The sequence below is a fragment of the Eleginops maclovinus genome, chromosome 5 (genome assembly GCF_036324505.1).
Source record: "Eleginops maclovinus isolate JMC-PN-2008 ecotype Puerto Natales chromosome 5, JC_Emac_rtc_rv5, whole genome shotgun sequence".
NCBI classification, from domain to species: domain Eukaryota; kingdom Metazoa; phylum Chordata; class Actinopteri; order Perciformes; family Eleginopidae; genus Eleginops; species Eleginops maclovinus.
Genome location: NC_086353.1, coordinates 27,834,575 through 27,861,107, shown reverse-complemented (window position 1 = coordinate 27,861,107; position 26,533 = coordinate 27,834,575). Strand labels below are relative to the sequence as shown.

General features: G+C 41.9%; 3 protein-coding genes across 8 annotated transcripts; 1 reads left to right on the top strand and 2 right to left on the bottom strand.

The window, feature by feature from the left end:
- Positions 1-3,217: 3,217 nt before the first annotated feature.
- On the bottom strand, positions 3,218-26,478 carry LOC134864444 (uncharacterized). 6 transcript variants are annotated; one of them, XM_063883404.1, is made up of 8 exons: positions 26,315-26,478; positions 18,376-18,527; positions 18,011-18,118; positions 17,853-17,886; positions 16,006-16,653; positions 15,618-15,802; positions 13,341-13,826; positions 3,218-4,317 (listed from the first exon to the last, which is right to left on the bottom strand). In XM_063883404.1, the coding sequence occupies exons 2-7, from the start codon at positions 18,520-18,522 to the stop codon at positions 13,791-13,793; spliced, it is 1,158 nt and encodes a 385-aa protein (XP_063739474.1). In that variant the 5' UTR covers positions 18,523-18,527; positions 26,315-26,478; the 3' UTR covers positions 3,218-4,317; positions 13,341-13,790. The 6 variants fall into 6 exon arrangements, with proteins under 6 accessions (XP_063739474.1, XP_063739476.1, XP_063739478.1 ...); XM_063883406.1 differs by having other exon boundaries at positions 16,006-16,651; positions 17,863-17,886; XM_063883408.1 differs by lacking the exon at positions 17,853-17,886 and having other exon boundaries at positions 16,006-16,651.
- LOC134864601 (uncharacterized) lies at positions 4,416-6,595 on the top strand. Its single transcript, XM_063883707.1, has 3 exons — positions 4,416-4,926; positions 5,416-5,631; positions 5,807-6,595. The coding sequence occupies exons 1-3, from the start codon at positions 4,679-4,681 to the stop codon at positions 5,964-5,966; spliced, it is 624 nt and encodes a 207-aa protein (XP_063739777.1). The 5' UTR covers positions 4,416-4,678; the 3' UTR covers positions 5,967-6,595.
- On the bottom strand, positions 6,357-10,974 carry LOC134864600 (uncharacterized). The gene is made up of 9 exons (XM_063883706.1): positions 10,282-10,974; positions 9,904-9,981; positions 9,343-9,448; positions 8,308-9,044; positions 7,991-8,174; positions 7,463-7,720; positions 7,191-7,362; positions 6,711-6,859; positions 6,357-6,594 (listed from the first exon to the last, which is right to left on the bottom strand). The coding sequence occupies exons 1-9, from the start codon at positions 10,660-10,662 to the stop codon at positions 6,407-6,409; spliced, it is 2,253 nt and encodes a 750-aa protein (XP_063739776.1). The 5' UTR covers positions 10,663-10,974; the 3' UTR covers positions 6,357-6,406.
- Positions 26,479-26,533: the final 55 nt, after the last annotated feature.

Below are 26,533 nucleotides of genomic sequence, written 5' to 3'. Positions count from 1 at the left end.
TGATAGTGTATTCAACAAGCTTAAAATGTCCCCTATTATGCAAAATGCACTTTTTGATGTCTTTTATACATACATATGTGTCCCCAGTGTGTAAGGAGACTCCCAGCAAGTACAACCCTCTCTCTTTTCCTCCTTACCCACATCTCTAATTTTGTTATTGATTACCTCCTGTGAGCACACACACTTTGGACGCGCACATACATGTTTCTCCTATAATGTGTGTGCACAAAGACAGTTCGGGGGGAATTCCAAAATTGGCTCTGGGAACCTCGTATTGCCCGTGTTGGTGTATGATAGTATGCTGTTGTAATACACCTTATTATATACAAGCTGGTGTCTCCGGAGACTTCTTCATCATCTTCACAAACATCGCGACAAGATATATTTCATGATTTTAACATCCATGTTGACAACCCCGAGGACCGAGGGGCTAAAGAACTGTTTTGTGTTCTTGATAACTATAGACTGACACATGACAGCATGTGACGGTTCCGACGCACAACAAGGGGCACACCCTAGACTTAATCATCTTAAAGGGTCTGAACATCTCTGAGGTTGCGGTGACTGATGTTGCGCTCTCTAATCATTGCTGTGTTTTCTTTGAGAGCTCTCTTTCTGTTCACACAAATGTTCAAAAAGAGATGACCACAAAAAGGTACTGAAAACACAAGGGAAATGTTTGTTCAGAAGTTTTCTCCCACACTAGCCCTCGCTAACATCTCTGTTAATTGAGCTAGTCGATCTTTTTAAATCAAAGATTAAAAATGTTATATATCCCATTGCTCCCACTAACGTAAAAGAGGTATGTGGCAAGAAAATATCTCCATGGAGAAAGGCCATGAGCGTGAGAACCGAAAAAAGAGAGTCTAGAAAAGCTGAACGCAGGTGGAGAAAAACAAATCTCGAGGTTCAGTTTGAAATCTATAAAGGAAGACTTGGCTTTTATAATTCGAATTAAAAAATGCACGACAGTCTTCTTCTCTGACATCATTGCCAAAAACACAAACAACTCACGTGCCTTGTTTGCTACCGTTGAGAGACTAACAAACCCCCCAGTGTCAGTAGCCTCTGAATTTCAATCCACCAGGGCCTGCAATGATTTTGCTTCCTTCTTCACTGGCAAAATTCAGAAAATCAGACGGGCAGTCTGTGTTTCTGTATCAGGTACAGCAAATGTGTTGTCCTTATGTCCACTTAAAATCAATTCAAACACCATGAGACATTTCCACCAGATTAATGATAAAGACCTAGAGGACATTATTCAACATCTGAACTCCTCCCCCTGCTGCCTTCATATTATACCTACAAGCCTACTTCATATAGTAAACAGGTCTTCATATAGTAAACAGCTCTTCATATAGTAAACAGCTCTTCATATAGTAAACAGGTCTTCATATAGTAAACAGCTCTTCATATAGTAAACAGCTCTTCATATAGTAAACAGGTCTTCATATAGTAAACAGCTCTTCATATAGTAAACAGCTCTTCATATAGTAAACAGGTCTTCATATAGTAAACAGCTCTTCATATAGTAAACAGGTCTTCATATAGTAAACAGGTCTTCATATAGTAAACAGCTCTTCATATAGTAAACAGGTCTTCATATAGTAAACAGGTCTTCATATAAACAGCTCTTCATATAGTAAACAGCTCTTCATATAGTAAACAGGTCTTCATATAGTAAACAGCTCTTCATATAGTAAACAGGTCTTCATATAGTAAACAGGTCTTCATATAAACAGCTCTTCATATAGTAAACAGCTCTTCATATAGTAAACAGGTCTTCATATAGTAAACAGGTCTTCATATAGTAAACAGCTCTTCATATAGTAAACAGGTCTTCATATAGTAAACAGGTCTTCATATAAACAGCTCTTCATATAGTAAACAGCTCTTCATATAGTAAACAGGTCTTCATATAGTAAACAGGTCTTCATATAGTAAACAGGTCTTCATATAGTAAACAGCTCTTCATATAGTAAACAGCTCTTCATATAGTAAACAGGTCTTCATATAGTAAACAGGTCTTCATATAAACAGCTCTTCATATAGTAAACAGCTCTTCATATAGTAAACAGGTCTTCATATAGTAAACAGGTCTTCATATAGTAAACAGCTCTTCATATAGTAAACAGGTCTTCATATAGTAAACAGGTCTTCATATAGTAAACAGCTCTTCATATAGTAAACAGGTCTCTTCACTCTTAAAAAAGACTAATCTGGATGCTTCAGTAATGAATAATTACAGGCCCATATCAAACCTGCCATTTCTAGCTAAAATCATTGAAAAAGTAGTTTTTAAAGAACTGAGTAAATTCTTGGATGCAAATAACTGTTTTGATGTGTTCCAGTCAGGCTTTCGACCACACCACAGCACTGACACTGCTCTTGTTAAGGTCTTCAATGACATCCACTTAAACACAGACTGTGGCAGAATCTCAGTGTTAGTATTATTAGATCTCAGCACTGCATTTGACACTGTTGACCACAACATATTACTAGACCGTCTACAAAACTGGTTGGGACTTTCGGCAACAGTTCTACATTGGTTTGAATCTTACTTAAAGGACAGGAAACACTTTGTTTCTATAGGCAGCTACACATCAGAGTTGACAAATATGACATGTGCTACTCTTACTTTAGAATCCAGGCATTGCACTTTTATTCTGCATTATAACTTTTATTCATGTGTATTGTTAGAAATAATCAATATAATGAAACGGAACATTAAAAGATAATTCACTGTTTCAGGACGGATCATATTTGTCCAATTCTGGTAGTACTACCGGATGTTGTTTTTAGCCTCAGATAGCATATAGCTAATATTGTATTGTATATATGAGTAGAGGGAGAAGGACGCGTGGAGTTACATACTAAACACACCGCCTCTACCTCTCACTCATTGATGCTGCAATAATACTATTGCGTGTTTAATAACTGATAAACCTCATAAGGATTGCATAATAGAATATCGTAGGTGAGCGCTTCAGGACATCACTAACAAGATGACGACGGTGACGTCATAAGAGGACCCGCCCCCGACGACGTCAGCCTATAGAAGAATCCGGAGAACCCCATGTGTAGTGGCCAAACTTCGTTTTCAGGGTTCATTAATTAGACCTCTTCGTGTGGGCAGCCTAAGGTTTTCTGACTCGTTCCATATCCCATACTTCACCGTTATTCATTTTACTTTCAGTGTACTCACGGACCAGTTGAGTTTCTTTTTGTTTTCTTTAATTCTTGACGTCTTGGTAACACGAAAGTATCTTGGTACAAACACAAAACAGGTAAAATAAATAGTAATATCACTTGGTATTATCCTTCATAAGGCACGGACAAGGCCAGGGAAACGGACACGGTCAAAAAGCTATGTGCCTTCGTTGTTGCACGCACGTCAACTGAGCAGCACGTCTCTCATACAAAATTACACGTATCCCTTAGAATCCTGTTGTTAACCTATCAAATTTCAGCATTAATAACACAGTTCTAAATCAGCATATTTAACTTAACTAGTCTACAACATTGTTAATATTATTCTGACCTATTTACATTCAAAAATATTAATCAAAATAACTTAACAATAATTTGGCTCTCACACCATGTGACAAGCGGCCAACAGGATCCAGCCCCCGCTACCAACCAATGAGAGCACGAGAACGGAGCACGTCTTATTTTGAAGTTGTTTATTGTATGGTCGGAAAGGGGTGGTTCTATAACATGTTTGTATTGTGAAATCGACTTCTCTTTTGTTCCGGACCGCCAGACAGTAACTACTGATGAGCTCCACTCAGTCAGCGGCCTGTGGACGCGTGTCCCGGGCTATTGAGCCACAGCTGTGAAACTTTTGTAAAACCTACTGCTGCATCCTTTTATTAAATACTCCTTTTAAAACGTATATGAGCTTCACTTCGTTTCTTTTAAATTGACTCCTGGGCTTCGAATAAAAGAACATTTCCTACAGTATACCTGTTGTTTATTTTATTATCTTTGCTTTTAAATAACTGTTTTTAAATGCCATTTTATAACGTGTTTCCGCTGCACTATTTCTAAATGCTCTTAATGTGTTTAATTTTTGTAAAGCACTTTGAATTGCCTTTCTTATTAAATTAAACTTGCCCTGACTTGCCTTGCAGGCAGCGGCGTTTTGGACATATTGGCGTTTTTTGTTCATTGTCCAATGGCTCTATCAAGTGGGGCAAAAAACTGGCGACTCCCAAGTGCAGGACACATGATATGACATGATCACATATCACATGATTGCTGTTTGTAACAAATATAAAACAGGTTTGGATGTTTCTGCTTTGAATTCTTCTTTCTCTTTCATTTAGATCAGGGGTCTCAAACTCGCGGCCCGCGGGCCCACTGCGGCCCTCAAGACGATAGTTTGCGGCCCCCACCTCAATATGAAAGTTTAAAGACCTCATGACACGTGGAAAATAAAGTAATATACATACACACATTGAAAGTACACATACAAAATAGTCACTTGAAGTTGGTTTTAATCATTATGATAGAGAAATTGAGTTTGTACGGCCTTTTAAAAGTGCGATTTTTGCGATCTGCTACCGACCTTCCTATTAGTCAGTCACATGACCTATGACGTACACTCCGGAACGGCTCCTTGGTCAAGACACTATCCCACCTGTCACTCACGACTATCCTGACACCTGTCAACAACATGGATTCTGACAACTCCGATTCATCCTCGGATCCTGACACATTTTTCGAAGTGGCAGAGTCCGACCCAATGCTGGAGGACAATGTGAGGGGCGTTATGCCCTATAGATACGAGCCATACTTGGATGAGTTGGAGCCACAGGGTTCTACGGAAAGTTCGGATGGCGAGGCAGAAGGCGCTGTTGGTGGTGCTGCTGTGGCAGACGGTCGGATGCCTATGGATTTTGGCAGACTACAGCACGTGGAATGGTAACTTCCTTCTTGTTCACTTTTCTGACAATGAACACTCCGTAAGATATTGTACTTTGTAATATCCACCACAACCAGCGTTTGCACCAGCGAGCATGTGTGTGTGCAGTCTGCCTCCTCACCTCCCAGAATTAGCCAAATAGTCACCATTACTAGCCTACAGATCGCAAAGGGCCATTGTTGTTTCCCGGTGCTTGTCATAGTCTTAATCTTTATTTAGTTATGTTATTTTTTTTGAGAGCGATGAAAATACCAATTAGGTCTACTATATTAGTTTGCCCTGCGTCATACTCATACAGTAGCCTATGCTATAACCCAGTAGTAGCCTATGCTATAACCTAGCTCCTGACCAGTGGCCATCCTTCCGCGATTAGGCTAGTTCTACGTCGGCTTTTCACGCGAATCAACCCATGACATTGACACTTTGTAAAGTTCTGTGACAATTGTAAGATTGTTTCAAGCCCCTTGCCTTTATCTGTTATATTTTAGGTGTTCTTGTGGGAGATGTGAGCCAATGCCACTGGTAGTGGAGTCGGTGTGCTGCCGCGAACAGTCAAGAGTGTGCGAGAGGAGAGAGGAGGAGGGAGCAGACACCCGCTGCATCACAGAACATTCTGGCTTTGAGCCAGTTTGTCTGAATCTGCATGTTCTGCGCACCGCACATTTCCACTATCGGCAAGAATACGGGGATGTAGAGGGAAACGAGTGAGTATACAATCCTATTGTAAAATCATTTGTATGGACTAGTAGGAATTGTATGATTTGATATCACCAATGACGTAAATGTATGCGTAAAACGAACTGTCATGTAGGTTACAGTAGGCCTAGGCCTACATCTAAAACACCTGTGTTTTTCTTCTGATTTTCTTTCAACTTTTAGGTGGAAGAGGTACACTGGATACAGACAGTTTGTGCGATGGTGCTACGAGTACCTGGGAAGACATGTCAGGGTCCCCATACCTTCCTGTGTGGTGTGGTGTATCCGGAGAACTTTTCCCTCCATTGATTACAGGGGGTTCCAGGACACCAACAGCCCGTGATGATACATGTATGCTGTTAACTTGTTAATTTTGTTTTTTTAGTTTAAATACATGAGTTTGTAAATACATGAAAATGAATGTCAATACATGATACCTCTGGCTTCACATGAATGTGTCTTCATTTTTACAACTTACAACAGCTTACAACAAATAGGCCTAGCAAATCAATTTACACCTTCACCATGGAAGGGTAGCTGATATTTTTGATCATACGGTGTCTAAGATGTGCTGTACTTCAGGGACAATGCAATACAAGCCCACATGGATAAGGGGGAAAACTGTAGCAACACAGACATACTACACACCCTGTAATGACACTTTTCAGAACACCAAGGTGAGGATGGAGCAGGAGGTTCCCAACACAGTAAATCAAAGCACTCACGGCAAAGATGAAATTAAGTTTGTGTTTATTCCATTCAGTCCGGTTCTCATGTGTACATTTAGGTGTTATTTGTAATGCTAAAGCGGGTCATATGTGCATTGACTGCTGCCCTCTTATCCGGCTTTTCGAATGATGCATTGAGTGGCTCTGTAACAGGGGACGGGTCTGGGATGTCAAAGTCATCACCGTTGTAGTCCTCACCTCGACACATGGCCTCCACCATCCGCATCAGCTCTTCAGCATAGCCTGTTGCAGAGGAATATGGGACAAGGTTCAAATTAATCCAACCATAGATATGACACACGACTATGTACATCTCAAAATACAAATCATATCTGCAATCAACTTTCTATTATGCTTACCAAAAGATGGCTCCTGTAAGACTTTCCTCACAATGTAGCCGCCCTTCTTATACTTTGGATACCGCAGGTTGAACATCATCTCGCCATCGTGTCTGCTCCGCTGCTCCCTGTTGGCATTCTCGTTGAAATGCAAAGCAGCCAGGATCCCTCTAAGAACAGAACACAAACAGAATAATCAGGAACAAGATGACCATTCTTAACAGCGAAACATAAACAAGTCAACCCAAAAGAGCCCATGTTACCCCTCTATTTATCAGGTTGCACTGCCTAACAGTGGCTGCCCAAACCAGGCACAAGGCCCTGACCCTTGCCTACAAAACCACTTCAGGACATGTACATTTCCTGTGCACTGCAAATGTTGCAAGCTGTGATTTTGTCCTCGATTGTAAGTCGCTCTGGATAAAAGCGTCTGGCAAGTGTAATGTAATAGAATGTAATAATGTCCTAAAAGAATGTTTCACGGAATATTTCTTTGATTACCTGCTCTCCATCCCTTTGTATGAAAAGTGGCACATCTTTGGCGCAAAGTGGGTAATCACGCTATGGAATGCTTCGAGGTAGGATGTCTGGTGTGACGGGGACAGGCGTTGTATATCTGCACACAGCCTCTTGTTCCGGATGATCTTCTCCACTTCAATAGACACCTTCGTATCTGAAGAACATTGTACAAAATACATGTAAATTATGCAACATGATGCAACATGATACTGTGATCACAATCTCTGTAAAATAAACATTAGGAGTATACTAACGACAACTCAGCCACGGTTTACGCTGTTCCCTGCCTTCCAGGACTCCGTGCGCACAAGAAGAGAACAGTCCCTCGAACCCGGTGTGCCTGTTGTGGATGTGATCGATGACTGATGTCCATTTGTCCACCACAAGTTGTCCACTGCCAGGAGGCGTCGAGACCACGGACCAGTACAGATGGTTTATAATACTTCCCACCCAGGGTTTGAGGTCCTGGCAACCTCTAGTTTGTCCAAGGCTCTGCAGCTTCTTCTTGACACCTGAGTAAACATGTGTAGATGAATAAATAAATAGAAATCTAATGTACTGCTTGAAGGTCTTGACTCCAAGGGCATAACTAAAACCCTTTTTAGATACATGAACAGCCTGTAATAGCCTGAAATAGGCCCTGTCCTCCACACACACAAGGATTTCACACATAAAATTTGTCCAAACCCAAAAAATCATATCTTTCAAAAAGGAATGTCAAGGTAGTGCTTCAAGTCTCTCTTAAAAATTACATTAAACAGGTTTAAACATGTTGCACTTACTCTTGGCTACATGCCATATGTCAAACTGGTGCGTGATGTCTGGATGGTCCTCTCTAATCATCATGTTGATGCCTATGTGTCTGTCTGTCACGAGAGTTCCGACATCCACAAAGCCCTGGACTTTCTCAAGGGATCGCTGCAGTCCCACTTTCTCCATGTGGTAGGACCCTCCAACCTCATTGCTCTAAAACATAAAAAGCAGGAGATTTTGATGAGCATAACATTGACTAGTATAAAATTGTCCTTACTACGACAGAAGAGTGTGTTTTCTATACTGGGCAGGACTCACATAGAGGCATAATACATCTGAAATGTACCTGTACAAGTTGTACGTCAATAACAGCTGTTTTCCGGAGCTCCATTGTTGAGTAGGTGCCGTACTTAGCGCAATGCCCTGGGGTGTCGGCACGCCCGTCACCACCACACACGATGGGTTCCCCTTCTGCCTGTAGCAGACAGAGCATGGCAAACTGCTGCTCGCCCCAAACTCGCTTCACAGCTTTGAAAAGCACCTGGTCCTGATGTCTGAAGAACGATCTTTCCGACATCACAGCAACGCCCAATCTGGATAGGACACGCAGCACCTTGGTGACAGTGGCCCCACTGAAGAGAATGGCAGCGGACAACAACACATTCCCAGCTGCTGTTCTGCCGAAGAAAGGTTGACTGTTCCATAGTCCTTGGTTCCCACATCCCCCGCACTGGATGGTGACCTGCAACTGTGTTCCTACTTCTTTACACTGCCAGGACAGTGACCTGCTCCCACAAAGTCCACAGCTGCACCATGTTGACAACAGCGTCACCAGGCATTCCCAGAACACAAGAAAAACGCTACCTGCTGGCGCCTCAGGTGGCGGCACTGGTGGAGTATTGTGTTCAGGACTCTCTTCAGCTGAATCATCAGAGGACGGCAGCTTGTAGTCGGGATCATCTGTCGACATGTTGTCATCTGAGTCAGAGCCACAAGAGGTTGAGTTGTCGGTGTTGTGAAAGCAAAAGCAGTCATCCTCAGTCTGAGTCCCAACAGTGACCATTGATGTAGTAGCCTGCACACCTGGGGAAAAAACAATGTTTAGTATATAGAAATCAGTGTCAGCTTGAAGGAAATCTTCATTCAATACACACAACTTTTTGTGAAGCTTGCTCGCACTAGTAAATTTGTAGATTGTAAAATAGTCTTTTCCTAAGACAGATAGTTTTTCCAACATTCTTGTGTAGATGTGAAAATAGATGTTTGACATAGAAAAGGATTGTCATTAGTGATGTATCTATCTACACAAGATGCAATGCTGAAAAGACCCGTTTCCCCGGACATCTGTTTGGCTAAAATACGTACATAAATGATAAAATACCTTTAGTCCGTCCCCTTCCTTTGAACTGCATAGCCACCGTCCTTGTTGGTGGCCTCAGACACACTTGAACGGAAAAGTCACTGTGCTGATCTTCTGTTGAATTCACCTGAATAAATAAGTAAGTAAATAAATAAATGTGTGTATACATATGTGTGTGTGTGTAAAAGTTAAAAAAAAAAACTAAAAAATAGAGTTTCCTTCCAACACAGGTAACCTAGTAAAAAGTAGACCAGTGTATTTGTCTTACAATCAGCTGATTCTGCACTGGTTGAATTGAGTTTGTGGTGGGTCCTTGTTAGGTTTTTAGTGTTTTTCAGTAATGACAGTCCATCTATCTAGTTAGGTACAATGGAGTAAATGGTGTAACGGTTATGTTATATGTGCTACTGTTGTAATTACACCACAAAAGTACTTTTACTTTTAACACCTCTGGAGATGGTGAGGGTGAAGGTCTGAGAGAGGGGGCACTGGCACTTGATATACTGTAATGCTGTGTGTAGTTAGTCAAATAAAATCTTTAGTCAGTAACTTAGTTGACCTGAACGCTTTCCGAAAACTTACATCAGTAGATGGGTCCCCGTCAGGAAAGTCATCGCTTTCCTCTTCAGCAACATACTCAGACTGGCATTCCTGTAGTACCTGAAACATAAATAAATAAATCACAAGATTTAGCGTGAGTTGGAGGGGGAAAAAAACGCTACCGCAAACCTAAAACAAACACTTGAGACTTGACTTTTTGCTAACACTCTGAGGTGAACTTAGCTGAATAGCTAAAGCACTTAGCACTAGTAGCCAGCTGAGCTGAAGTGTTCAGAGCTAGCGCCAACTTCAACTATGAAGAACCACCGCAAGCTGTTTACACAGTGCCAAACACTCATTCCTTTGCATTTCATTTCCCTTCCATTATTAAAATATAGTCCAAAATAAGAAGGTACGTACCTCCAATCTCTGCCTTTTCTCCAGAGCATGAGACCTCCGGCTCTTGACGTCGCCGTTCGCCCCCGGGGCTAACCTCGAGCTTGTCCCTCGATGAAATATACGCGGAACCGAATTGGGCAGCAAAACCTTCTTCAGACGAACATCAATACCAAGCTGCTCCTTCAGAGCGGGGATCGAGTCGTAGCACTCCTCTTCAAAATGCGCTGAGCAAAGTACAGACGACGAGCTTGGCTTCCATACTGTTCCTTTCGGACCAGCTCTTGTCCTACAAACTTGTTGCGTCCAGAGTTCACACAAAGCAGGGTCTTTCGGAAACCGATGAAGGGTAAAACCGTTCTCCCTGGTGTTTGAACAATACGCTGCAACACACCGCTCAGGCATGTTCTCAACAAAAATATTAAGAACAAAACTTTAAAGATGCTAAAACTGCGAGTACGACTTACTGTGACTAGAAATGATCAAGGTCAAGGGTGGCAGCAGGTGCAATCAGGTCTAAAAGCGTTCCGGAGCATACGTCATCTTTATGTTGGAACGTTGTCAAGACACTGGCCTGTGGATTTCAGTGGCTTGCGTACAAATTTCGAAAATAACAGAGAACCGGGCATATTTATCACAATTATGTATTTCAAATCGAAAATAAAAGTTATTTTAGACTAAATAAAAAAAGGTAGTCTCTAGGTGTCATGAGGTCTTAATGCGGCCCGCGAGTTTGATACGAATGGCACTTTTCAGTGTTGTGTGCAGAGCTGAACGAACCTACCAATCACGGTGGGGTATATTGCTCTCGGGGGCGGGACATCGGCCGCGGGCTCAGAAGCGGAGGCGGCCGCGGAAATTGCTGCTCAGTGGGACAGAAAAAGAAGCGGAAAAGACGTATCGGCTAAACACTGAAACTTCAACGCGACAGTGACACCAAGTGGAAATATATATTACACAGCCCCAAAAATGTCTTTTTCTAAGCCTGCAGTGAAGAGAAAGGTTGGTGATGAGCACAGACAATTTCAGGAAAAGTGGGAAGTGCAATATTTCTTTGTTGAACACAGGGGCATCCCGACGTGTCTTATTTGCACAGAGAAAGTTGCAGTGCACAAAGAATACAATTTGAAACGTCATTACACAACTAGACATGTTGAGGAGTATGCAAAATACCAGGGAGATGAGAGAGCCAACCGGGTTGCTAATCTTAAAACATATCTACTGAGGCAACAAGATTTCTTTAAGAAAGCAACCAGAGAGAATGATGCAGCAGTCGAAGCTAGCTACGTGGTTAGTGAGATGATTGCTAAAGCAGGAAAGCCATTCACAGAAGGTGAATTTGTCAAAAAGTGTATATTACAGGCTGCAAGTATTGCCTGTCCAGAAAATAAAGGTCAGTTTAGCAATATCAGCCTTTCTGCCAACACTGTGGCAGAGAGCATTTCTGACCTGTCAAGTGACATTTATGATCAACTGTGTGAGAAAGCAAAAAGTTTCAGTGTATACTCAGTCGCTCTTGATGAGACCACAGACATCACGGACACTGCCCAGCTCGCAATCTATGTCCGTGGTGTTGATGACAATTTTGAAGTCATAGAGGAGTTGCTCACAGTGATTCCAATGCATGGCCAGACCACCGCCATCAATGACAGGGAGGAAAAATGGACTGGTGGCACTTGTTCAAAAAAAACTGGAAGAGGAAGGTGTGGAGGAGGCCATTGCTCTGCACTGCATTATCGATCAGCAGGCTCTTAGCAGCAAATGCCTGAAGTTTGACAATGTGATGTCTTTCGTTGTGAAATGCATCAACCAAATCAGATCCAGGGGCTTAAAGCACAGAAGGTTCCGTGCTTTTTTAGAGGAAATGGAGCCAGAATATGGTGCTCTACTTCACCGAGGTACGTTGGCTCAGCAGGGGAAACATGTTGAAGAGATTTTTTGAGTTGAGAGCGGAAGTGAAAGCCTTCATGGAGAAAGATGGGGTTGCTGTTCCTGTGCTAAGTGATCCAAAATGGCTCATGGACTTAGCTTTTTTTGTTGATATCACACATGAGCTTAATGTACTGAACAAGAAGTTACAAGGCCAAGGGCAACTTGTTAGTGCTGCCTATGACAACGTGAGAGCATTCTCTACAAAGCTTATGTTATGGAAAGCCCAGCTTTCTCAGACAAACCTTTGCCATTTTCCAGCATGCAAGGCACTCATGGATGCAGGCACACCATTCAGTGGTGAGGAGTATGTGGAGGTCATTTTGAAGCTACAGGAGGAATTTGATCACAGATTTGCAGACTTCAAGACGCACAGAGCCACATTTCAAATTTTTGCGGACCCCTTCTCCTTTGATGTGCAAGATGCCCCTCCTGTGCTTCAAATGCAACTCTGAACTCAAAGCCAAGTTCAGGGAGGTGAGTGGAAAAGCAGACAAGCTCGGGCAATTTTTGAGAGAATTGCCCCCCAGCTTCCCTGAGCTTTCACGAATGTTCAAGCGGACCATGTGTCTTTTTGGGAGCACATACTTGTGCGAAAAGCTCTTCTCTATGTTGAACTTCAATAAGTCCAAGTACAGGTCCAGACTTACTGATGAGCATCTTCAAGCCCTACTGAGGGTCTCAACTGCTTCATCCCTGCTTAAGCCAAATGTGGCTCGGCTATGCGAGAGGAAGCGCTGCCAGATCTCTAGCAGCAAGAAGTAGGTAGAAGAAGCCATGTTCAGAACAGTTTATGTTCAATGTTCCATTCATGTTCAGAAAGTGAAATGTTAAAGAACTGTTAATAAGGATATTTGAATCTGAATAATAATAATTACATTTCTCTAGTCAGCAACTATATGTGGTTTCTTCAGTCTTCTATATCTGCTGTATTATTATTATTTTCATTTTATTTATTTATTACTGATTGATTGGTTTTTTTCTTATGAATTTGTTCATTTATTTTTTCATCTTATTTTGTGTTAAAAAATAAAAATAAAGACATTTGATAACATTGGAATGTTTTTTAGTACTTTTCTTGTGGGGAACCTGATGCGGCCCAGCCTCACCCAGACTCTACCTCTAACGGCCCCCGGGTAAATTGAGTTTGAGACCCCTGATTTAGATGATATTGTGCTGTAGACAACCCTCCTGCATATATGGTCTTGTGGGAGGCGGGGCTTAGCTTCCGCCTTCCATAAGGCTTTTTGTTCACCTTCCCCCGTCAACACAAGCACATTCATCTGGAGCTGAGCCAATAACCAAGTCTTGCCCGTCCTCAACACACGACCAACTTAAAGCAATCCGCCACATGGTCTTGGAGCTCCTTACTAGGCGTCCTGCTTTAGAGGGAGCAAGGTTCATATAGATCTATCCCTCAAGTTGTAGTGGCGAATAGGACCCAAGTACGTATATATAATGTTCCCCCCCGTTAATGTAAGTCTTCATTGCCTCCATTTCCGATGTAGAGTGAGAGTAAAGTCATCTTTCTCAGGATCTGGAGATCCAGGCATAGGTCAATAGGGCAGTCATAAGGTCAGTGATCAAGGGAGGTGCTGACACTCTCACTGGAGGGGAAACACACAATGGCAGAAAGGGCTCTGAAAGAGAGGGAAAAGTAAGTATAAAATAAAACAGGAAGTGCAATGCCTGACAGTGCCTGACAAGACTAGACTTGAGTGACTGTAACTTGACAAGTGAACAATGAAACTAAACATGCACCTACATCTAAACTATAACTAAGCATATAATATACAACATAATCCTGATAAATAACTTGCCCTATAACATAAATAAATGAACAAACATGAGGGGATGTTACACATGCCATGTCGCACAGATGCAGTTTTTCATGGTTAAGGAGGCCCAACTAAGCACTGAGTGCATACTGTAAACATACTTTTCAAAAGGCCAACATTTCTGTATTAAAAACCTTTTGTTTTATTGGTCTAAAGAAATATTCTAATTTTCTGTGATACTGAATTTGTTTTTTTTAATTTATTGAATTACTGAAATTAGTGAACTTTTCCACAATATTTAAATCTATTGAGATGCACCTGTACATAAACTTATACATAAACTAATATATCTTTGCTGCTTAATTGTGGGCTTCAGTCTTCTAAATGCTGATGTCGATGATTCGCTTTGCAGAAACACTGAGGCATGTCCTTTTTGTAGGGGTGGGCGATACTGCAAAATTTGGTATCGATCCGATACCAAGTACATACAAGGCCAATATTGCCAATACCAATACTTTTTACTTCGAAAAACAGCTACTTTTGTGAAGGGGACAGCAATGTGTCATCAATATGCACATTTGAATGAAAATAAATGAAGTTCTCTTTAGGGTGGGGTTTCAGGTGTTTGTACATTTGTAGTGTTTCCACAGTATCTTTTTTTTCTTTTTTCTGCAAACAATGCAGCTTGCAGTGTTTTGATCTGCAACTCAATAAAACCAAGCAGTGCTCTTCTTTGCCATCATGCAGCCATCAGTGCACTGCTGGGTCACGTGACTGCATGGCGGCAAAACTCACAGTATAGCAGAGGAGGGGCAGGGGGAGATGGCACAGCGGTTCGCACATGCACAACCACTATGATATAAAGGGATAAGTGTACTGAATTTAGAGAAGAGAAACTGAAACTTAAGTATCGATCTCATCGAGCAAGTATTGATCGATACTGATAACGCTATACATCAATATTTTATATCGATCCACCCACCACTACCTCTTTGTATCTGTCCTTAGGTTGCTACACAATGACTCAATCAATCAACGTTTATTTATATTATTTGTCTCAGGGGAATATGAATACATCACCCTCTGTCTTTAGACCCTTACATCAGACAAGGAAAAAATCCCAAAGAAACCCCACAGTTAATGGGGGAGAGCCACAGGGGAGGGATCCCTCTCCCAGGACAGACGGACGTGCACAGATGTCGTATGTGAATTAAAAAGATAATACATTTACAACATAGGTAGTCCAAATGCTGGAAATTGCTTGTGTCTACAGATAAAACGAAGGAGAATCTAGGTGGATGTCTACAATCCTCTGGGTGCCATCAAAGAAGTAGAAAGGTGAGCATCAGGCCAGACCACAGCAACAGGGACAGCCACGACTCAGGATGCGCTCCTAGCACTGCACACAATATGTAAACCTTTTCATGGAAGAAGTTTCACATTGAGCAACCTAATAATTTCTAATTTACACTTCATATAAAATTGGAATGGCTAGAGATTCCTCCATACAGTGTGACATGTACTGTCTGAAATAGATATAAAAAGGACAAAGTGTCAAAAAGAGTTTTGCTGCTTCTGACTGAGGAGACTTGTTCATGTGTGCTCTAATACATTCTTCACCCTCAATTCCTAGAACACATAATCCAGCATGACATGGTAGTGATAACTTGGAGTCCTCCATGGCATTCTCTGGAGAATGTTGTCATTTCGGCCCAGCCCCCAACAGCTCCTCAGCCAGCTGAAACATTTGGCTGCCAAGCAGAGCACTCCAGCACTGAGCAGAATCTTGATGAATCTGAAGCCACCACCTCCTTTTTTCTTCTTGACTGAATCAAAATCTATAAACAGAAATTAACATAACAACAAGCAGCATTAAAATATGGCCCATCTTTATTTATATATAATATGATATGAAAGCCACTTATACAACTACAATAATAGATGTAATGTTCCCTGGTTGCAATATTAAATTGGTTTGACTCCTTGCTCGAATGTAAATAATCTGTTACACATACAGGAGCAAACGCTGACTGCAACTTACCTTCAATACACGCCCCCCTGTCGGGCAGCCAATACGTTTGCCTCCAAGTGTTTGCTCTCTTGCTGGCTTTACGCTTCTTGTTTTTACGTTGCACTTCACTGTTGCATGCCACGAAATGGCTGTTGTGTGAGGTAACGTCGACAAAGTATTGCCCTTGCTGATCATCGCTGTATGGATTTATGCTGACATCTATCTGCTGGTTGAAGGCTTCTGAGAAAAAACCTAAGTCTTGACGCTTTGCTACCCAGTAGTTCTGCATTATGTTGAACATTTGCTCGACTGAAGGTTCTGGATAGTGAATCTCATCTATATCGTTTGTCTGAACCACCTGTATATCTCCCCAGTAGCTTGTCTGGGTGAGAAAGGTGGTGAGGTCTAGCTGGGGGCTTTGCAGGTCTTGTATCAGTTCAGGGTTGATTTCAAAAGTCCTGTCAGCGCTGAACATCCCGAAGACAGCTCTGTCATGCTCCGTGACATACACTGTCTCCACCACCCTGGTTCGCAACTGGTAACTGACAATAATGCGATCTATGTTGATATCGTCAATGTTACCTTCCAAATCATAATTTTCCCTCACATATGAGGGGAGGTCGGCAGACCCTGGGTAAGTTTCTGTGTTCAGGTTGCCAACTTCAAAGTACAAAACCTAGAAAGGGACAGATAGAGGGAAAGAGAATTAGCAGCTGCATTTGAATCAGATGGCTGGTAGAGGGCAGGCTTGTGGACTGCATCGAGTATAGATGGATGTATGGATGGGAGAGAATACTAACACAAGAGAGTTGTGGAACAAGCATTTTGATTCAAATAAACCAAAAATAAAGGGTTGCTCTAACTCTTTAGTATTGCACTTTAAAAATTGTGTGAGAAATCTATAGATCACATTTTGTGACAGCCACCAGAACATCACTCTTGGCTCACCAGGGCATGTGCCTCGCTCTCCAGAACCGGCTCCCTAATTCAACACTGCACCACCCAAGTGTACCCTACATGTACCTACCAGCCTTAAGAAGCAACATGGAAGATGTCACCAGCCTCCTGCCAGCGGTTTGCACAAACAGACTACTGCTATAACTTGAAAAGCTCCTCACTTGGGCAAGGATGAAGATAAAACCAGCAAAGCTTCGGAGCCTTTCAATCCATTAGGTATATCCATCTAAGTAACAGGGTTGGAAATCAATGCTAATGTTAGCTTTTATCTCAGGAATCAACGCTAGCTGCAGAATGTAATGCTGCTTTCAAGGCAAAGACACACCGTCACAATCTGTTTATTTCCTGTTTTACTTTGAAAAGTGTTCACCCCCTCTCTCATGACTATATTTGCTTCCTGTCTGTTTTCCTTCCCGTCTGACTATCTGATTGTGTTCATCTGGTGCCTTGGTGTTTTCCCTCCCCTCCCCAGCTGTGTCTTGATTGGTCTTGTATGTATTTAAGTACTGATTCTCTTTTGGTGGCTGTGGATTCTATGAGTTTACACGGGAAAGAGGTTTTGTCTTTTAGATGTTTGTAACCTTGCATAAAGGTCATTCTCAGTTCAAACCTTTGTCCGTGCTGCACTTGGGTCCTACCCTGTTCAATCCTGACACAAACTCAGTTAGCTAGTTAAATTAATTTGTCTTACTTTTTCAACAATTTTTATTACATATTGTCTAACGATAAGTATGCAACAAGTGCATGATTTAGCATTTTGGGCCAGTTTTATCTGAAAATATCATAGGTGGGACAGAAGATGTCCTTCAATTCTGGAATGACCCAAACAATACCTGCCACAGGCTGTCACAGCTGGAAAAAAGATTTGTGAAAATCAGCAGAGGCTAACATATCCAGAACACTTAATGCAACACTTTCCTGAGACTCTACCTGACTGTAAGGCCTGTCCTCCTCCTGAAACACAAGACACAGTATATGCCAGTTTTCACAAAAACTATACAAATGAAAGTAAACAGAGATTTATGAGTAAAAGTGTTCAAGTGCTAAGGCAAACAAAAAAATCAACTATATCACACACCTGTCTCTTACTCTTGCGCTTTCTGTTTAGGACAGGCAGAAGCTCCTCCATATTGCCAAACAGGTGGAAGCCGTAGACACCTCTCTCTGGTTGGCAGTCGGACACCAGCTGCAGTAACACACTCGCGTCACTTTACATTGTGCACAATATTTCTGCTGAAACATTACCCATAAATTCTCTTAAACTAAATGGTAGCCTTGATGTGCCGTAGTACTCTATGGGCAGAGTGCAATATACACACTACAAGCTTAATCAGAACCAAAATTAAATGTGAATCAGGTTTATTCCAAATAGGTTTTGAATTTGCAGTATAATGGTGCATAAAAATGGCTTACAGATTAATGTGTTATCTAATCTATGCTTACCTTCATGATAAGCACAAAGTTAATAACTTCACAGGTCACACAGTGGTTGGCAAACCAGAACAGGAGCTGAAGGCCATGTCGTGGAAAAGGACGGCCAAACCCTGAACTCATCAGCTGCTCCAGAGAGAAGAGCTGACACTGAACCATGGTGGCTGTAACACACACACGCACACGCACACGCACACACACACATCATTGTTTTGCAAGTCACAAGTTAGTCTCAAGTCTTTGCTTTCAAGTCCCGGGTCAATACCGACAAGTCTCAAGTCATGTCCCAAGTCCTACCGTTTGAGTTTCAAGTCCTTTCAAGTCCTTTTAACGGAGAAATAATATTTACACAAATCATGTATGCTTTTAAGATCTGTATATATTTATCAAACCAAGAACATTGTTCAAACACATTTGAAATAAACAAAGGCAAATGTAATTTCCACAGAAAGTGCTGACATTGTATTTCCATTGCTTATTGCACTATAACTGTCTCAAAAGATCCTCATGTTTGCAAAACACTCTTCACCTTAAAACTTAAATCTAGCCTTGAACTAAAAAACATGTCTTCACCCTCAAACAGGTATTTGGAGGATCACAAAAACAGTTGAATGTAACTTTTCCAAATGTGTTACCACTTTATAAAAAACATTTTCAGTCTTTTTAACTCATTTCAAAACCTAAGTGTAACCTTAACCTTTTCAAACATGGTCACCACTTTATACAAGATATCCTCACTCCCAAAAAAGTGTGTGTGTGTGTGTGTGTGTGTCTGGAAGGGGACTAGATGTGAAGTGTCATGAACATGACAATGAACAGAGTTGTGCTTTTCTATGTCAGGGCCCTATGCTGCCTTGCATTTGCAAAAGATCAAATTGGCCAAAAGTCTGTCAGTCATTTGTGCACAATGGGGACGTAGTATGATGCAACCATGGCTGAAAACTCGCTCCACTGGAGCACTAGAGGCAGGTACTGCCAAGACTCTGGTGGCCACTCGGAAGAGTGAAGGAAGAGACTTCAGGTTCAGTGCCCAAAACAAAAGGGCGTTCTGTCCTTCGGCTGTGTCTAGGTAGTGACTTAGCTGTAGTGCTGGAGTGGTCCCAACATCCTTCTTCTGCCTCTTATGGTATGCAGCAAACAGCCCTTCTCCTTGTCCAAGGTCCTCTTGCCCTTCTTCATCAACCAGAGGCACAGGTTGCTCAGTCTCTGCAGCATCTTGCAGGATTAATTCTGGAAAAACATTTAACAACAGCAGAAACAAAAGAGCCCTTATTACCATTGGTGTTGGTGATACAGTGTTAGACTGAACAATGCAATTATTGATGCTGTCAATAAGATCAGACTACGAGAAAAAAAGTTGCATTGAAGTCAATAATATTTACCTTTAACTTGTTGTGCCACCTCTGCCTTGATGTCACGGTTGACCAGTACATAGTGCTCCACCCACAGCAGAGAAAAGGCTGGATCCAAGGCGGCTGCTTTGAGTTAGACTGGGTCTGAAAAGGGGGCAGTGATCCCATCTTGAGTCCCGGCCATTTTCACGTTGATGAAGATCAGTTCAGGGATGCCTGGAGACTTCTGACCAGGCCGCTCAGGAAACAAACTTGAGGCTCCAGCTTCTCAAGGTGATAATTGAGGGACAAGACGGATGGAACAACTGCACTGTTTGTGACGACCTTCTCTCCCTGTGTCTAATCAGTTGCTTCTCCAAACGGCTTCAAGATGTCAACCAACTCCTTCAACAGATTCCACTCTCGTGGTGTGAATGACAACTCCTTATGCCCAGCCTTTTCTAGAATGGCAGAGCTTTAGATGATCACACTGGAGAACTGCCTTTACTTGCCTCAGTGTTGAGTTCCATCTTGTGTTGACTGCAGCAGGGATGCCTTTCTGTTCCACAAATTCACTATCAAACACATCTTTGAATGTTGGTCTTGTGTGCAGCAATGAGCTAAGTTTTGATAACTTGGAAAGAGAAGGACATGCCACTTTTGTTTCTTTTTCAAACCGTCTCCCACCACCAGCTGAAGAGTATGCGCAAAACACTGCAGGCGCTGTTTCTTTGCCATAGCAGCATCTACCGTTTGCTGTTCTTCCAGGGTTAAGTCACGCCAGAGATCAGGGTCATCAAGATGATCTCCGTCATCATCCTCTTGTTCACTGGGGAAGCACACAGTGAATGCCTTTCGCATGTTAGCAGCATTGTCACTAATAATGTAGTCCAGTGTTTCTCAAACTTTTTCTGTCATTCCCCACCTCAGAAGAAGGGAATTTTCCGCGCCGCACTTGTCCCATATTGCACCAACAAAATGGTAAAAATCAATGCTAATGTTAGCTTTTATCTCAGGAATCAACGCTAGCTGCAGAATGTAATGCTGCTTTCAAGGCAAAGACACACCGTCACAATCTGTTTATTTCCTGTTTTACTTTGAAAAGTGTTCACCCCCTCTCTCATGACTATATTTGCTTCCTGTCTGTTTTCCTTCCCGTCTGACTATCTGATTGTGTTCATCTGGTGCCTTGGTGTTTTCCCTCCCCTCCCCAGCTGTGTCTTGATTGGTCTTGTATGTATTTAAGTACTGATTCTCTTTTGGTGGCTGTGGATTCTATGAGTTTACACGGGAAAGAGGTTTTGTCTTTTTGATGTTTGTAACCTTGCATAAAGGTCATTCTCAGTTCAAACCTTTGTCCGTGCTGCACTTGGGTCCTACCCTGTTCAATCCTGACACAAACTCAGTTAGCTAGTTAAATTAATTTGTCTTACTTTTTCAACAATTTTTATTACATATTGTCTAACGATAAGTATGCAACAAGTGCATGATTTAGCATTTTGGGCCAGTTTTATCTGAAAATGTCATAGGTGGGACAGAAGATGTCCTTCAATTCTGGAATGACCCAAACAATACCTGCCACAGGCTGTCACAGCTGGAAAAAAGATTTGTGAAAATCAGCAGAGGCTAACATATCCAGAACACTTAATGCAACACTTTCCTGAGACTCTACCTGACTGTAAGGCCTGTCCTCCTCCTGATCCTCCCGATGCCGTGATGTGCTGCTGTATGCACGGGATCACTGTGGTGGCTCCAGAATCGATGTTTTCGGCGACTTCAGTAAGATTCTCAAAGACTTCGGTAAGTCCTTGGTCGATGCGCCTCCCCCATACCTCGAGCTTTCGGATGAATGCAGTGATCTTGCCTGCCAGGTGAGGTAGGTACTTGTCTTTGCCCTGAAGCTAAAGGTTAAATTCATTCAGCTTTGCAAATATGTCACTGAGGTAAGCCAGTTTCATCAGATATAGTTCATCACTAAATTTGGCCGCTGCCTCGTACATGCGCTCTTCTTCCAAAAAGACCCGAATCTCCGCTCTGAGCTCGAAGACGCGCGACAAGACTTTGCCTCGGGAGAGCCACCTTGCTTCGCTGTGAAACAGCACAGCTGTATGATCAGCTCCCATCTCCTCACAAAGAGCGGATAACAGTCGCGCTTTCAGAGGTCGCGTTTTGATGAAATTGACCGCTTCCACAACTGCTGTCAAAACGTTGTTAAGTTTGGGGCTGAGCTGTCTGGAAGCCAGCGCTTCCCGATGGATGATGCAGTGCGTCCACTGAGCATCTGGTGCGGCCCTCTTGATTAATGCCTGCAATCCTTTCCTTTTTCCTGCCATGGTCTGTGCACCATCTGAGCAAAACCCACACAATTTCCCCATTTCAGCTCATGTTCTGTGAAGTAGCTGTCCATAATCTTGAAGAGCCCCTCAGCCGTGGCTCTTGTTTGCACAGATTTGCAAAAGAGCAAATCCTCATTTAGTGACAGTGACTATGAATTTACAAAGCGGACATATGAAATGAACACCCATTTTTTACTGCTGTCTGTGGCTTCGTCCACTTGTATTGCAAAACGATTTTCTTTCAGTTTTTCAGTGAGTTGTGCTTCAATGTCATTGGAAATGTCGCAAATTCGTCTCGCAACTGTGTCATTTGACAGGGTATTGTTTTTAATTTCGCAGCGCTTGTCTCGACAAGCATAATTGACACCATGTCAACAGCCGTGGGGAGAATAAGTTGCTCAGCTATCGTGTGTGGTTTTTTGCACTGAGCAACTCTATATGCGACTCTGTATGATGCCATTTGTGCTGTACTATTCACTGACGCAGCTTTCACCATTCGCTTTTCCTGCTGACGGTATTCGGTGAGATTTCGTTGAAAAAAAATGATGGGTTTATCAACGTGAGTTGGGTGTGATGTCTCCAAGTGTCTGCGCAATTTGTTTGGCCTCATACTGTCTGCTGCCAGTTGTCGAAGACACAGAACACACACGGGTCGCTCCTCATCACCCACCTCAGCTACAGTGAATCCTAAAGCAAGATACGCTTCATCATACTTTCTCTTTGGTTGGCATTTCGATTGGTTTGGCCCGTCTGTCTTCTCTTTCTCTGTTGTCGACGAATCGCCAACTTTTGTTGCCCTTGTAACAAACTTGTCCATTTTGAACCTTAAACAATATAGCCTACACACGTCTGCTGCCCTGTTGTTCTGTTGTCATTATTCCGCCGCAATTAACATGCCGACGTCTAGCCTATTGTTCGCACTATGGTTCAAGGCAAGCTTCTTTTTTTTTTTTTTTGCTGGTTTCCTATCTAATGTTCTTTTAACATGTTTAGGACAATTACGGAATCCAATGTGAGTGAACTTTATCGGCAAAACAGAAAGGAATGACCAAAAAAAAAAAAGCAATTTTCTTCTGATTCCATGCGCCCCACCTGCAGTACCTCACACTTTGAGAAACGCTGATGTAGTCCAATTTATCTTTGATGTTGTATTCATCGCATATTGACTCAAATTGGTCACCGATTCGTTCAGCTGTGTGTGAGCCTTTGAAGCGATTGCAGGCCAAGAGATTTGTATTTAGCTGTATCCTCTCTTTAGCTGTCTCTTTCTCTATCCAGTGGACAGTGACACCAAGGAATCCCCTCATCTTTCGGTCAGACCACATGTCCACAGTGACTGAAACATGCTCAGTGTTGTTCAATTGAGTTTTTAATCTTGAACGTCTCTCTCCAACGAGGCTCTCTGTTTTAGATGTCAACGTTCTGCGATACACTGGGCTGTACTTACTGTCAATTACTGTCAGAAAGTGCCGAAAACTCTTGTGTTCCACAATAGACAGGGGAAGGTTGCAATCAATAATCAAGTCGGACAGTATTGCGTTACTGATAGCCTTCTGCTGTGGATGACTCATGCTGTAATGCGCTACACAACTGTCCAAGAATTGTGAGATTGAAGGCTGTTGTGGTTCATCTATGATGCTTCTACTCATCTGGTATTCTTCAAATCTGTAACAGGTAAGCATATAAAACAGATGTCAGAAAGTCCCTTATAGCCACACATAAATTGCATTTGAAACTATCTCCTCATATATCAATGCTAACATTGTGTTAATATTTATTTTTGTATTATGATGAATTGTATTCTGTAAGATTGTGTTTGTTTTGACATTACATTGATAAAATACATTTCCATTTTCAGTGTACACTTACTATATTAATTTATATTTGTCCTGCTTTACCTTGCCATCAAGCAGCCCTTTCCGACAGGAAACTGAAGTATGCTTGTTAATTCACTCTCTCCAGCACACCTGATTCCATTGGCAAAAACAGCAATTGTACCTGCATCACACAGAAATTGCTGGTCTACTGCTGGCTCAATGATTAAGTTTAATTGTGCTATTCTATGTCTTCGTTGATAGTTCAGCTTTGTTGTGAGTTACCTAAATTACATAAACGACCTGAATGAGGCAGCAGTAGACTAGCAACTCCTTTGTGCTGCAAAGTAAAATAGCCATTTTTGTCAATGAATCTGGTGTGCTGGAGAGAGTGAGACATACTTAGTTTTCCTATTGGAAAAAATCGTCTGGCAGCAAGCTAAAATGGTACACATATTTATAATATAAAGTACATTAAACTGACCTTGATTTGACTAGGCTTGCTTTAGTTTTGCTGCTGGCAGCAGTCTGCTGTGTATGATCCACTGACTAGCTGCTAAGTACATACAATCTCGCTTCAAAAAATCCTAAACTATCCTTTTACAATATGAGTATGGATAAGTTCACTATTTTGCACTTTGAGCCTCATTTGTGGTTTGTCTAAGATGAAACAGTGTTTGACACCGACATTTTAACCATTGGTCCCCCATGCTTCATGTACAGGCATTCATAAAGCGGTCCTTAAATCAACCTTAAACGTTCGTTTTCAAAGATGTGCAACTCACCGAGTGGTCACTGGTTAGTGGTGATGCTCCACAACGAGTGTCTTAGTGAAATACAGTTTCTGTCGTGTTTAATTTGCCATTTTGTATTCCAGATATCAAGCGGAAGTTAATAGCCTATACTCAATGAGGTATCTGAAAACATAGCTAGTTCCACAATAGCAAATAACACGGATGGAAACAAATATTTCACCGATATATTTTTTTAAAAACAACTACGAACACCACTTACCACTCGGTGAGTTGCTCATCCTTGAAAACGAATGTTTAGGGTTGTTTTAAGGACAATGTTATGAATGCCTGTAGCCAACCATTCTGAAGCAGGGGGTGATTCCAAATTAGCCAAAAGCTGGAGACTGGACCAATCGTCAACATTTCTATTTCAGGAAATCCAGAAAGGGGCTCAAAGTGCAGAATAGTGAACTTATCCATTAATGAACCCACAGGAGATACCGTTTAGCGTGTTCGTAAGCCAAGGTGACGTTTACAGTCTCATTGATATGTAGCTAGCTAGCAATTACCCGATAAGCTAGTGTTGGCTTTCATTCAAAACTTACCGTTCTTTGTTCAAATGTCAAACGAAGTTGGAAGTTCTCGCGTCTCCGTGTGTTATCTTCGTCCCGCATGTTTTACAGACTGCAGTTCTTTTTTTGATGACCACCTCAAAGTTTTTAAATCCAAACGAAACTACCCGTGGTATCATTGTTGCCTACTTGGCGCCTTATAGTTTGTTCCGCCTCATTGGTTGTCCAGTACTTTGATTGGTTGGATGCTGTCAGATCGAAACAACGTGGATCTCATTTGATTGGATGTCGTGCCACACACGTTATGCACACAGGTGCAAAGAGAGCTAGCGCTGTCCATGTCTACATACTTTTTAATCTTTGGGTTTGGGGAAAGTAGCAAGTCTTTTCGAGTCAAAAGGGGCAAGTCCAAGTCCAAATGCGAGTCACTGATGTTAAAGTCCAAGTCAAAGTGCAAGTCACTGATGTTAAAGTCAAAGTCAAAGTGCAAGTCCTTTTAGATTTTGTCAAGTCAAGTCTAAAGTCATCAAATTCATGAGTTGAGTCTGACTCGAGTCCAAGTCATGTGACTCGAGTCCACAACTCTGATAAATACAATATTTTATTTAACAACAGACATGTCTGTTGTTTGTGTTGTTTCTTCGTGTTTATTCATAGTGTTGAAACTTGGTAGTTTAAAGGGGAGATACTAACAGTTACACTTAAAGTTATCTAAATATTATGGTCTTGAGGTAATGCTTTTTTCAGTGAGTATTCCTCATCGGATCCTATACTCTACGTTACTAGTGCAGTTGGACCAGTCTGAAGTGAAACTGGATTCTTAGCCAACTCATTCTGCACTTTCTTCATTAATCAGGACGATACAATTTAAAACGAAGAAACAACACAAACACAAGAAGTTGCACACTTTTGCAGGGGGGCAAAAGATTGGATCTCTGATCGGTCTATGTGGGAAGTTATCCACATAATGGGAAGAGAGGTTAGGTGAAAGACATTTCAATTTGCTCACTTCATTTGACCAAATGAATGCTCTGCAATAAAATCAATACATAACATTTGAATCATAATGAAGTGACGCCAGTTGCTAGCCTCATGTTTAAAAAGGCCTTGAAATGGTTAAAATTGAATGTACAAGTATCTCAAAAATGTACTTAAGTACTTTACCTCGATTAATTGTACTTAGTGACCACCTTCCCACTTCTGGTCCGGATCTGTTCACCGATCTTTCTGGTGTCTGTGATCGGTGTTACTGGTAGTCTGTTACCTAAGTGCTCTTCCTGTTTACCAACGACAGTGTATTTACATGAAGAAGCGTCTGCAGCCCCGCCCCTCTCTGTGCCAAGATGCGTGCTCGTTCACGTTGTTGCGCAAGGCACGTTCAAT